The 14,348-nt window shown below is 43.9% G+C and overlaps 1 protein-coding gene across 2 annotated transcripts in view; it reads left to right on the forward strand.

Moving 5' to 3' along the window:
* IGF2BP2 (insulin-like growth factor 2 mRNA binding protein 2) overlaps positions 1–3,513 on the forward strand; it is a 54,174-nt gene extending 50,661 nt beyond the window's left edge. Inside the window, exons 12-14 of one of the 2 annotated variants that reach the window (XM_008573909.1) lie at positions 77–190; positions 1,636–1,919; positions 2,646–3,513. In XM_008573909.1, coding sequence (XP_008572131.1) covers positions 77–190; positions 1,636–1,728 — 207 coding nt within the window. In that variant the 3' untranslated portion in view covers positions 1,729–1,919; positions 2,646–3,513. Of the gene's footprint in view, positions 1–76; positions 191–1,635 lie in introns of both variants that reach the window. The other variant, XM_008573908.1, reaches the window with a different exon arrangement.
* The last annotated feature ends 10,835 nt before the right edge of the window (positions 3,514–14,348 follow it).

The following is a 14,348-nucleotide window of genomic DNA, read 5'->3' on the forward strand; positions in this document are numbered from 1 at the left end:
CCACCCCTCCCTCCTGAGCCCATACGTCAGTGGGGGAGGGGACCCATTCATCCTACTGCCTTTTCACTCTTCACAGGTGAATGAACTGCAGAACTTAACCAGTGCAGAAGTCATCGTGCCTCGTGACCAAACGCCAGATGAAAATGAGGAAGTGATTGTCAGAATTATCGGGCATTTCTTCGCTAGCCAGGTACCTGTGCTGCAAGGGCCCATCTCTCCTGCCAATTGCTTTTCCATTCTCTGCCTAAGCTGTTGTGGCCTATTGGGTAACCACATACCCCAACCCCATAGAACTTCTCTCTGGTTATTCCTGGCTGTTCAGGGATTGCCCACAGGTCAGGGGACATTGTTCCACTTTCTCACCATGAATATTCCCCAAGCATGCTGGGAGAGCTTAAGGAAGAGTGTAGAACTGTTGGGTCAAGGCCTCAATCAAAGCCAAGCAAATTTGAAGCCCCCTGAAATGCTAAGGTGCAAGTTCTCGGCTTCTCTCTCCCTCCCTGCTCAGGTCCCGGTCATGTGCCAGGTGAGCCCACCCTTCAGATTCCCCAGCTGGAGGCTGAGAGCTGCCTGGGTGCCCACACTGCACAGGAAAGGTTAAATGCTCATTGCAAGAGACCCTTATTTCTCATTCCTCTCTCCTTCCCTCTCCGCATCCATCTCACCACGACATGCCCTGTCAGAGCATAGCACCTCCACACAGGCGCTTCTCTTTCATCCAGAAATGCCAGCGCCTCGGCATAACTCGGCCTTGTTCTCTTTGAGGCTTTTGTTGGTTGGGTTTTGGGAGACAGCAGTCCTGGTCCTTGTCCTAAACCAGCGAAGACAAACAGCGTCAGCTTACACTGAAGGCTCGTCTGAACTGCGAGCCTGCATGCCCCGCACCTGTGCCCGGAGACTGTCCGGGAAAGAGCACCTGCCACACTGCTGCTGCCCTGCCCGGTGCCCTTCCAGACTCTGCCTGGGTCTCTTGCAGTCAGAGCCCCTGGCCACATCCCAGACTGCTCTCTCCTGGGCCAGCTCCTCTCCTCAGTGCCCTGGGAATGTGTCTGAACAGCTGGATTCCTGCGGGAGTTCAGCCTGCAGGAGCTCCCTGTACTGGGAGTGCTGGGATGGGTGAGGGGTCAGGCTGGGTTCACATTGTACTCCTGTTGTTTAGGGTAGTGTTCAGGCCCTGCTTCTCCCTCCCTCCCCTGTCCACTTACTGTCCATCTTTCCCAGCAGTCACTCTGGTGTTCTTCCTAGTGCTCTAGAAAGGTGGGTGGAGCAGTGTCAGAGCTGAGGTGTGTGTAGCCAGGAGGGGGAGGTTGTCTGACCTCCGCAAGGCCTTTAGTCACCGGCTCCCTGCCTTTGCTTCCTGGCCTGCCTGTCCAGCAATGATCTGGGAGCTGCTGGGGTCCCACTCCCTTACCCTCCACCCAGCAGCCTTGGGGTGGAAGGATGGAGGTGGGCGAGACCTCTGCCACTTACAGGCAGAAAAGGTCCTGGAGTAAGGGGTCTGGGGGGGTAGATGACACTTATCTGAGCATGCCACCCTCTTCCCCCAAGTCCCAGACCCTCCCCATACTGCTTGTCCTCAGAACTGGGTTCCTTTTTTCCCCTGTCCCCTCCTCTCTCTTCTCTCCCTTGCTGCAGACTGCACAGCGCAAGATCAGGGAAATTGTACAACAGGTGAAGCAGCAGGAGCAGAAATATCCTCAGGGAGTCGCCTCACAGCGCAGCAAGTGAGGCTCCCACAGGCACCAGCAAAACAACGGATGAATGTAGCCCTTCCAACACCTGACAGACTGAGACCAAACACAGCCAGCCAGATCGGGAGCAAACCAAAGACCATCCTGAGGAATGAGAAGTCTGCGGAGGCGGCCACAGACTCTGCAGAGGCCCCGAGAAGCCCAGGGGCCGAGGAGGGGGCGGGGCAGGTCAGAACCACCAGGTGGCCCCTGGCCCCGCCTCCCGTCCCCCTCCTCCCTCCCAGGGCTTCTGCAGGCTTTCCAGCCATCCACTTCACCATCCACTGGGATCTCTCCTCAATTCCCACGACGCTATCCCTTTTAGTTGAACTAACATAGGTGAACGTGTTCAAAGCAAAGCAAAATTCACACTCTTCTTTTTTGTGGAAAGTCGTGTCTGTACATTTGTGTACATATTAGAAGGGGAAGATGTTAAGATACGTGGCCTGCAGGTCACACAGGGTGCCTGCAGCGGTAATATATTTTAGAAATAATATATCAAATAACTCAACTAACTCCAAGTTTTAATCAGTTATTAATTTTTTTTCTTTTTAAAGAGAAAGCAGGCTTTTCTAGACTTTAAAATCTTTCTTTGAGAGGTCTAATGGTGTAGAAAGGAGCTTCAAGACCACCCACCCAAATTTCACCCAGAGGGAAATCTCGTGGAAAGGACACTTAGCAGTTCTGGATCACCTGTGTATGTCAACAGAAGGGATACCGTCTCTTTGAAGAGGAAACTCTGTCTCTCTTCATCCCTGTCTAGCTCACACCCGTTTCTATTTGCTTCACAGGTTTTAAACTGGTTTTTTGCATACTGCTATATAATTCTCTGTCTCTCTCTGTTTATCTCTCCCCTTCCTCCCTCCCTTTTTCTCCATCCCCATTCTTTTGAATTCCCTCCTCCCTCTGTCTCAGTTCCCTGTATCTATGCACCCCCCCAGGCAAAGCAGTGCTCTGAGTATCACATCACACAAAAGGAACAAAAGCGAAACACACAAACCAGCCTCATCTTACACTTGGTTACTCAAAAGAACAAGAGTCAATGGTACTTGTCCTAGCGTTTTGGAAGAGGAAAACAGGAACCCACCAAACCAACCAACCAACCAACCAACCAACCAACCAACCAGAGAAAAATTCCACAAAGAATGTATTTTGTCTTTTTACATTTTGGTGTATAAGCCATCACTATTCAGCAAAATGATTTCTTTCTTTTAAAAAAATGTGGAGGAAAATAGCAATTTATACAAGGTCGTTGGCCCAGGGCGTTAAATTTAGATTTTTTAAACAAGAAAAAACACACAAAAAAAGCTACCTCAGGTGTTTTTTACCTCAGCACCTTGCTCTTGTGTTTCCCTTAGAGATTTTGTAAAACTGATAGTTGGAGCATTTTTTATTTTTTTAATAAAAATGAGTTGGAAAAAAAATATCAACTGCCAGCCTGGAGAAGGTGACAGTCCAAGTGTGCAACAGCTATTCTGAGTTGTCTTCCGCTAGCCAAGAACCTACATGGCCTTCTTTTGGACAAACCTTGAAAATGTTTATTAAAAAAAAGATGACAAAGAAAAACAGAGAGAGAAAATATTGGAGATGTCCTGAATTTCAATAGGGTACGTGCCATTAGGGCTTTTTGCGCTAAAGGATGAACATGTACTGGTTTATGTGAACAAGCCATTATACCACCAGACTGCAATGCCAGTTTCCTCTACTGCAAACAGTGTTCTGTGACAAAAAAAAGAAAAAGAAAAAAAAAAAAGAAAAAAAGAAATATATCCAGCTAACAAGATCCTGGTGTTTTGGTCTCTTATTTTACTAAGTGTTGCCTCATCCCAAAGTGTCAGCTGAGTTTCAGCTCTTGAAGGACTTGGGGAACCGGGGGCAGCGTACAATCAGGATCTGGAAGGTGATTCTGAGGGGGCTGGCTTTGTCCAGAAGGGTCATTCAGTAGTTCTCAAAGAGTGGTCCCCAGACCAACAGTATCACCTGGGAACTTGATAGAAGTGTAGATTCTTGGGGTCCAGCTTGAATCAAAAATCCTGGGGTGAGGCCCAGCATCTGTGTGCCGGCAAGCCCTCCGGGTGGTTCCTATGTGCACTAAAGGTTGAGAAGCGGAGCTAGAGGGATGGATTGACTGCATATCAAGCTAGGTAAGACCAGTCTCTATCATGAAGGAACTTCAAACCTGGCCAGGAAAAGTTTGTTTTTATGTGGGGGGAGGGGGAGGATAGTATGCCTGACAGTTCAAGAAAAGAGGTACTTCACCCCTCCATGGGATGCCCAATTCTAAGTATTCCAGGATGTCAGCGGAGGGCAGGATCAGCCTTGGACTGGAGGGTGGGTGCTGTACCTGGCATTCCCCACCAACACACTGAAAAGGTTGGATGAGAACAGTCTCGCTCCGTTTGTAAGCTTGTGTTCATAAACCTATGGGTGCCAGAGATGGCTGCTAAAAGTCCAAGCAATCTTAAGAATAAAGAGCTAATAATACTTGTCTGCCAAAGGTGGTCAGTTAGGCCTTTTGGGGTGATTGTTCATAGCAGCACAGGAGCAGATGATAGTGAACTGATGGGATTCCAGAGTAGCCACATTCCCCCTGAATCACTTAAAATTTGTTCCTCACAGATGTGCCATACCCACTCCTAATTTTCTCATTATTTCCAATTTCAGGGATGTTCTTTTTACTTTTAAAGTTTCGTGGCATGTAGATGCCCAGCTGTTCCCCCACTCATAAACTCAGTTATTCTCACTGCTGTGGTTGGCATGAACATGAAGAGAGACTGTCCCTTCATGTGGCCATTAGAAACTGCTCTATTTATGGCTCCTCCTTCCCCTTTCCCCATTCAGGACTCAACCTACTGCCCTATCAGAGGTAGAAACAAACCATAGGTTGACAGCCCAAGAGAAGCCATGGGGTCCTTGGCAACCGTGTTTATTACTGAAAGCTGTACCCTGGGCTGAGGTGTTCATGTCAAATGCATGGGAGAAAAACAGCACATCTTTAAAGTAAGGGCTTTAAATACAGGCTCAAGGGCTTGGTAATGACTATCAAGATGAGGAAACATCAGGGAATGGGAGAAGTGACACAGGAACCTCCAAAAATGGGCCCTCTTGGCTCCTAGTTTCGTTACTTGGCCTTTATTCCAGGTGGCAGAATTTCAGGTTTAGCTCCTAAAATGCCCATTTCCAAAACATTTGTGTATGAATGTGTGAGAAAGACAGAAGGAGGTGCTAAGATGATGTCTGACTTGCCCTGGTACAAAGCCCCTTGTCCTAGGGTTGCAGAAATGAAGGGGAGGCCACATACAGAGGCAGAAGACAAGAAGACGACCAGCTGGCATTCTTCCTAAGCAAAGATTTTTTCCCAACAGCCCATTTTCAGAGAACCCAGGTGCTAGATTATTTAGCAACTGGGCTCTGCTCTTGAGCTTCCCGAGGGCAGCATGAGCCTGAGGCCAGCCTTTACAGGACGGACTCAGTCCCATCTTACTGTGAGCAAGAACAGCTATGTGTGTGTGAACTGGCTCTTCACGTGTGGGTTCCAACCATAACAAATTTTGTATCCATTTCTTCAACTATAAATCCCAGGATTTTTCTGTGTTGACAAAACATTCTGGTATCTCAAAGTTCTAACTGCACATGATTTTATACTAAAATAAAAAGGATAGGCATTAAATGGTGACTTATCTCGACCACAAAGGTTTTATTCATTAGCCTGCCCTATTCAAAAAAGTCTCTCCCCACTTCCTTGAATTGCACCCCTTGAAAATCGATGATCCACTGTAGTCTTTTAATGTGCTAACATCTCAATAGGCTTGGTGATTAGGCCTGAACATCCCTTTTGTCCTCTTAGTTTGCCCCCAGCTCTGCCCCCTGCCATTCTCATTTCTTTGACCATGGAGCTGTGGAAAGGAAGAGGGTTGGTTGCAGATCAGAAGAGGATTCCAGGGTAGAAGGAGAACTTAAAAACAGGAAAAGAGTAGAATTGGTAAAATAAAAGTTTGGAGAGGTTTACCAAAAAAAACCAAAGGAAAGAATTAGCCTTAGACGTGAAGAGGGCATCTTGACAGGACCAGGAATCCAGAGCAGGAGAAAACACCGGATTTCTAAGGGCAAACGGAAAAATCAATAACCTTGCATCAGTTAGGACCCAAGTGACTCAATAACTGAGTAGATAGACAAGGGATAAGGATGTGTAAGAGTATGAAAAGCACTTGGCCTGGTCTTATTCCAACATCTATGGGGAAGGACATGGGCAATAGAGACACCCCCATGTTTCCTTTTATGAAAGGAGCCCACACTGTAGATGTTTAGAGACCAGACTAGATCATACATGCATCCAAACTTTTCGCTGTCTTAAAGCCTACTGGAGATTTCTTTGGCCTACCACTGCTAACATCTAACAACACTGGTAGCAAATTTCCCTGAAGTTCACTGTCAGTTGCTGCTGCTTTATTTCCTTTCTTCATTCCCCTTAAGGTACAGGTGAATAGAAATTTAAGACATGTACCATACAGGTTAATTTTCTCTTCTAGCTCATATCAGCCACATAAAGTCACTGTCTTTGTAGAAGCCATAATTGAGTGTTCTAACAGCTCTTGCTCTCTCCAAAACAGCTGGCATGAGCGGAAAACCTCATAAACAAAATTATATTCTAACTTGACCTCAATGTTCCCTGTATTATCTTGTAAAAGTAGTGATTTTTTTTATGGATCCAAGGCTCTTGGTTCTCACTAGTGAATTTTAGGACACTGCCTCTAATCTTTCAGATGTGGCTGACAATAAGCAGTAACAAATATTCCCATTTGCTTCCAGTAACCTCTAGTTATCAGGGCAAACTCTGAAAAACTAAACTCAATCTGATCCCTACCTCAATTTAGCTGTAATTTCAACAATTTCCAGTATAAAAGATGCACTGATTTCCACAACTCATGAATGTCCCTGATTCTCCCATAGTCTCAAGATGACTTCCAATGGCCCTCAGTGAAGTTGTAAAACCTATCCTCAACTTTGGATTGCCATAACAGCAGTATTGGCAGAGGGCCTTAAAGGCCATTCGGTTCACTTTCCTAATGTGGCATAAATGTCCTCCAAAATCTCTCCAACAACTGACCACCGATCCAATAAGAGTAATGCAGCTCCTAAGGTCAGCATTTGTCTTTGCACAGCCCGAGTCTCAGTTCTTCCTTCCACGGATCTGAAGTTTGCTGTCCCTACAATCACACCACACACAGTGCCTATTCGTCTTCTCTTGGACTTGCTTTCAGTCCTACTCTGTAGGAATACGGTCCTCAGCTCCTGCATCCTATGCCTTCAGAAGCTGCAGTCCTAACTGGTGGTACACATGAGAGGCCTTGCTCAAGCAGCAGAGTGAGAGCCTGCAGGAGAGGATCCCAAGGCAGACCTCTGCACTACTATGGGCAGGCTGCAGGCAAGCATCCATGCCCACCCACCAGATCTCCCTGCCAGTCTACCAGTCTCACTTTCTCATCAGGAAAGTAACACAAAGCCCAGGTCTGGACATCTTCTCCCTCTGCATATACATTGGTTGTATAACCTTGTGCACATCACAGCTTCTTAGAGACCAGTCTCCTTATCTGTAAAAAGTTTGAACACGATAGTCAAAAGTCTTTGAATCTAAATTCAGTATAAGGGACTCCAAATCAAAAATGCATTCTGGTTAGCAGCCTTCAATGTTCCTTCTTACAATTTCTCATTGAACATTAAAAAAGATGAAAAGAGCACCAGAAACAGACTAAAAAGGCAAGGGAAATTGGCAATAATTATAAGCTAAGCAAAACCGGAATGAGAAACCTTCAGTGCATGGCCTGGTCTGATGGGAACACTGTAAAAAAGAGGAAAATGCATAGTTACCATCCTCAGAAAGTACCCTTTAAAGGGACAGGAGGTACCCACCACATCCCCCTTCCCCCTGGATGAAATGCAGATGAGGTGGGAGCCCTGGTGGAGCTGCAAGAGCCATCATAAAACACAAAATGGAAGTTAAGTGTTAAGAATAGCTGCTGATACTATGAAGCTGCTACATCAGTAGCTGAGCTGCTTAGGCTGAAATTGGTATTAGAGAGAGAAAATTCTATCTTGCTTAAGCGCCACTATTACTATAGCCTTTGTTATAGGAACAAACCAGCATCTTAATACAATCAGACAAAAATAGAGATTCAGACCTAAACAGACTCTGGCATATCTTTTGGATAGAATAAAATTTTTAATAGGATACAGACCAAAACAAACCAAAAGTTACTTCCAAAACAAGGAAAGCAAAAAAGGCCTAGACACACCAGTAAGCCAGCAGTAGTCAGCATTAACAGTGCCCAAATTCTAGTTTCCAAGATTCTTCGCAAAAGAAATCAGGATGCTAAAAGAAATCAGAAATCATCAAGAAATGGCTAATTCCAGGTCTGAGGCAGGAAATACATGAGGGTACTTCAAAAAGCTCATGGAAAGATTTATGTTATCTTTCAGTTCCATTTTTCCATGAACTTTTTGCAGTACCCTTGTATTAGTCCATTTCTGTTGCTTATAACAAAATACCTGTAACTGGTGACTTATAAGAAAACGAAATTTATTTGCTTACAGTTTGAGCTGGGAAGTCCAAAGTCTAGGGAACACAGCTGGTGAAGGCCTTGATGGTGACAGTACTGCAGGGGTCTCACATGGCAGAAGATGTTGGAACAGAGAGAGCAAGAGAGACTAACCTCCTCATTCACTCTCGTTTTAAAGCCCTCAGAACCATGCCTACGACAACCATTTTTAATTCATTCACTACAGCATGGTCCTGCAATCTAATCACCTCTTCAAGGCCCCACCTTTCAATTACCATAATATTATTTCCCACACTTTTACTACTGTCACAGTGGGGGGTCAAGTTTTGGGGGAACACTCAAACCAAGGCAACCCTCATATAAGATAAGCCTTTATTGTGCTGGTAAATGATCAAAATCAGACTTGTGGGGTCCTGGAACCTAAGATGGGGCAATCTGAACCTCAGAAATAAATGACAGTGAATCAAAACATCATATGTCCTTCCCTCTCTGAACTACATTTCAGGGTAGCCAAACAGGTGATAAGTTTTTCTTTATAGGAGAATTCAAGCTAATGAACACAGAAGGAATGATAGAACTAGGAAATCCCCATCTTGTACCTCTTAATGAAATAATGGGTCATCAATTAAATTTGAAACCATGAGAAAGATTTATGGAAAACTTTATAATGAAGGGTTCAGGCCAATATGGCCTGAGCCACTGATCAATCTTAGCAGCACTAAGTGGGGCAACCAGACATTATATGCTGCTATATGATGCAATAAGATTGGACCACTAATGAAGTATCCTCCACAAACATGAATCTCATCAAACCTCTAGATAGAACTTACCAGTTTACATGAAATATGAGGGATAAAGGAATAGTTAACCACCACTAAAGAGCTATAAGCCAAAACTTAAATGTGGGATGTTCCACAGGAAAACCCAGTTTCTTGAATAAATAATAGTATAAGGAGGGAAACTGTTATAGAATAAAACAGACTAGAGACATAATAACCAAAGGCAATGTATAAATTTTATTTGGATCCTGTATTAATTTCCAGAGACTGCTGTAACAAACTGCCACAAACCTGGTGGCTTCAAACAGCAATTTATTCTCTCACAATTCTGAAACCAGAAATCTGAAATTAAGGTGTTGACGGGACTGCGTTCCCCTGTAAAGGCTATAGGGGAGAATCAGTTCCTTGCCTCTTGCAGCTCTAGTGGCTCCAGGCTTCCTTGGCTTGTGGTAGCATTACTTCAATATCTGCCACTGCTTCTTCTATCGCAAAACCCCCTCTCTCGTGCAATAAGACACGTGATTGCATTTAGGGTACACCCAGATAAAGATCTTTTTTCAAGATCTTTAACTTAATCACACCTTTTACCATATAAGGTAATTTTCTTTCTTTGCCAAGTAACATTTACAAATTCCTCATATTAGGATGTGAACATTATCTTTTCTGGAAGCCCCACTCAGCCTACTACATATCCTGATTAGAATTTGGTAAAATATTTCTAAATGATCAGGGAAATTTAAATATGAGCTGAGCATTAGATGATATTGGCAAATTTTTTTTTTTGACCGGTAAGGGGATTGCAACCCTCAGCATGGTGTCGTCCGCACCATGCTCAGCCAGTGAGCGCACCGGCCATCCCTATATAGGATCTGAACCCGCGGTCTCCGCGCTCCCAGCACCACACTCTCCCGAGTGAGCCACGGGGCCGGCCCAGATTCTTATTTTTGATAGGTGTGAACATGACAGGTTTGTTTTTCCTTTAAGTTATTAGTTAGGGAGACATTCTGAAGTATTTAGGTAGTCCTGAATGTCACAATGCCAGGGTTTTGCTTTAAAATACTCCAGACCTGACCATTCCCCAAGGAAAAAAAGATAAATAAAGATTAGCCACATTTTAATAACTGCTGAAAGGGGGTGATGAGTACATAAAAATTCCTTGTGCTATTCTCTCTACATTTTTTTTTTGTATTTATTCAAAGCCACATAATAAAAAGTTTTTTGTAAAGCAGTTGAAAAAAAGATAAAATTGTCTACTAAAATGAGACATTAAATCCCTTAGAATGAACTAGAGGCCTACTCACAAAAAATGTAAACCTTAAATCAATGGAGATACAAATCATTATCCTGTGCTGGAAGAAGTAAAAGTCAAAATACCACTGGGTGGTTTTTTTTCTGAATCTGCTTTTTGTTTTTGAACCCAGAAATTTTAATTCTAAGAATTTCTCCTAATAACCCAAACATTGTGCAGGATGGTATGTCCAATAATACTGGATTAAATAAATTATAGCCATACACTGGAATTTTATGAAGCAATTAAAATGATGACATCAGTATCCACTGACATGAAAATATGTTCAAGACAGATTAAGTGGAAAAGGGGTTCTATAACCATACATATATGATTCCATACTTGTTAACAACAAAAAGTATATACACACATAAGCATACATGCCTGTTCTTTCATACATACATGAAGGGATGGGGAAAGGCCAGGATATATACCAAAATGTTAATGGTAAGAGGTATTAATTCTGGGTGGTGACTTTGCAGAATTCTTTTTTTTTTTTTTTTTCCTTTTTTTGTCTTTTTTCGTGACCGGCAACGGATCGCAACCCTCAGTGTCACGCCCGTACCGGACCGGGACCGGCAACGGGATTGCAACCCTCGGTGTTGCGCCCGCACCTCGCTCAGCCAGTGAGCGGCCGGTCTGTGGGATCCAAACCCTCGGCGGGAGCACCGCCACACTCCCAAGCGGCGCACTGTAGCAGTGCGCCACCGGGCCGGCCCCAGAATTCTTACTTTTTACCTTTTATTAGTATTTTATTTTTCTACTGTGAACATCTATTACTGATATAATTAAAGTATAAGAGGGGACAGGGTGGTATGGTAGGACCACAGACTTTATGATCACCATATGCCCTTAAGGAAGGCATATTTGTGTTGGGGGTGGGGGAGTGGAAGGCTTCCCAGCATGTATTTGAAGTATATGCTTCCAAGAACTCTATGTTGCTTCTGGCACTTTCCAAAATGTATTCCGTAAAGCAGTTCCATTGGTGTCTCATAGAAAAGGGCTCAATGTCCAAGATTTGGGAAATGCCAGGTTGAGAGTCTTAATTCATTAGTACAAAACTTATAATGTTTGCTATGTATCCCCAAGAAAAAAGGACATATTCATTGGGCCATAGAATCCTTTGTTTTATATCCTTTACAGAAGTTACAGGATAGGAACTGCCTGGTTAGCTCAATTGTTGAGCAAGGTGCTGATAACACCAAGGTCCAGGGTTCAATCCCTACATGGCCAGCTGCCAAAAAATTAAAAAAAAAAAAAAAGTTAAAGGACTTCTGCTTAGCATTTTAGAATATGCCAATGTAAAAACCCGAAGAATAAAAATTGTTTACACCACATTTTTCCATTAAGGGTTTGAAAGCTTCCAGCATGTTTTCCTAGATTTAGATGGATTCATCTCAAAACAGTCTCACATTTATTAATATATGTTTTTGGTCTCAAGCTTTATAGTTTTAAACATAATTTGCATCTTTCTGTCAGGTCATTTAGAGCAGTGTTTTTCAAATTGCATATCTATCCATTAAGTGGGTGGAGAAATCAATTTAGGGTCACAACCCACATTTTTAAAACTGAAATAAAACTATCAGTATAGTAAGCATAAGTACTATTTTGTAAAACTTTAGTGTCATATATAATCACATATAATCCTTGTATATATTAGGTAAATTAAAAGAAAAAAATTATCAAAGCAATACAGCCATCTATATCACCAACTTACAAATGTTGGTGGAACATTTTGGAACAAAAGTTCCAAAAGTTTGTTTGAACATCAGATGCTTGGAGCTTTTTCTCAAAGTTTTTTCTCTGTTACTAAAGTTATCACAAACTTAACTTTCTCTATATTGCTGATTTATTGTATCTGAGGTTCACTATTTCTCCAAGGATACATTCTCTGCACCCACACCTCGATCCTAGCACTGGGCAGCTCCTCACAATGCAGGCAAACATTCACCATAAGACATGACAGTCCCCAAGTTGTGCTTAGGATTTCAGAGGAGAAAAAAAATCAGAGGTTCTAATATCCTTAGATAACTGAGGTAGTATATGTGGTTCCCAAGAACATTTTCTTCCATATGCCCAAGTCTATTTCCCTCCCACCCCATCCCAGTTCTGGTAAAAGGTCAAGCACGAGAAAGATACTTAATCACCAACAGTGTGTATGTGTGTGTGTGTGTGTGTGTGTATGTGTGTATATACACACACACACACATATGTACATATATACATATATAGATGTGTATATATATATATATATATATATGTTTTGCTTGTTTTTTGCCAGCTGGCTGGTGTAGGGATCCGAACTCTTGACCTTGGTGTTACTAACATGGTGCTCTAACCAACTGAGCTAACTGGCCAGCCCCCAACAGTATATATTTTTAGGGAAGATTACCCACTGAAAAATGTCAACAGCTCATTGCACCTTTTTTTCAGGTCCCAAACTACTGCTATTAAAAAAAAAAAAAAATCAGCTAGTCTATTAGTAGGAGGTTATCAGAACTGACTAACATTAGTGCCACTAAAGTTGGTATACAACCCCCACTGCTAAATTTGACTGGCTTAAAAAAAGAAAAATCACTGGCTTTTTTTTTTTGTCTTTTGTCTTTTTCCGTGTCCGGCAACGGATCGCAACCCTCAGTGTTGCCCCCGTACCGGACCGGGGACCGGCAACGGGATCGCAACCCTCGGTGTTGCTCCCGCGCCTTGCTCATCCAGTGAGCAGGAACCGGTCTGTATGTGGGATCCGAACCCCCGGGCGGGAGCGCCGCCGCGCTTCCCAAGCGGCGCACTATCCAGTGCACCACCGGGATGGCCCATCACTGGCTTTAATGTTGATAATTTGGTACTGATGAAATCAATAGCTGTTTTTCTCACCTGAACACTTCTTTCATAAACTGTTTAAATATACAAAGTCTATTACCAACAAGCTTCTTTGCACCAAGGGAGACCTGTCAGTGCGTAGAGAAGCATGATCTATGGTTTCTCACATTAAATTCAGGAATTTGGGGTCAAGCAGAAGGCCTTACTCCAGATTAATACACTGCTCTTATCAATTTCATTATGTCCTGGAAGATTATTAAGAGCTACCCTTTTGGGCCAGCCCGGTGGCGTGCTGCTACAGTGCGCCACTTGGGAGCGCGGTGGCGCTCCCGCCGAGGGTTCGGATCCCACATGCAGACCGGTTCCCGCTCGCTGGCTGAGCGGGGTGCAGGCGCGGCACCGAGGGTTGCGATCCCGTTGCCGGTCCCGGTCCGGTGCGGGCGCGACACTGAGGGTTGCGATCCGTTGCCGGACACGAAAAAAGACAAAAAAAAAAAAAAGAGCTACCCTTTTAATGGAAAGCTCAGTGAAAGCTGCTCTTAAGAAGCCCATCAAATACTACATTAACCCCCAGCATCATCCATTTGGGCAGAATACCAACTGCCATTCCTAACAGGATACACCTAACATGGAATAAATCTTAACCAAGGTACTAAAAACTCTCAGGTGAAACACACTGATGCCCAGTGGGAACCAGGCTTTTAGTAAAATGCCGATCCAGTAAACCTCTGGCTCTTTTTGGCTATGCCAGATGCCTGACCCCAGTACTCACTGGCACAGCTCCAGGAACCCTGGGGAAGGAACAGGGGCTGCAGGAAGGGTTCTCTGTGCAGCCTAGGCTGGAGGGAGATTTAGTACAACTAACTCCCCTTTAATCACCACCTAATCACATGGCCTCTGGTCCGGCCATCAAGTAGGCACAGTAGTTTCAATCCACATCCCAGGCCCCAGGTCCTATATACCAAGGCTTTTACAAGTCTCAGGGAAAACTAGTTGTAACAGCTACAAGCAGGATGCCTCTGTTACTAGGAGCCTGAGGCCTCCAAATGGCAGACATGTGGATTTAAAGCTAATACATGCCCAGTAATTCCAGTTTTACCTCTAGCTTTTATGTACCAGAACAAGTTTGGGAGGTTTAAGTAGGGAAAGGGTTAGAAATCATTCCAACATATAC

The sequence above is a fragment of the Galeopterus variegatus genome, unplaced genomic scaffold, assembly GCF_000696425.1.
Source record: "Galeopterus variegatus unplaced genomic scaffold, G_variegatus-3.0.2 Scaffold971, whole genome shotgun sequence".
In the NCBI taxonomy this organism is placed as follows: Eukaryota; Metazoa; Chordata; class Mammalia; order Dermoptera; family Cynocephalidae; genus Galeopterus; species Galeopterus variegatus.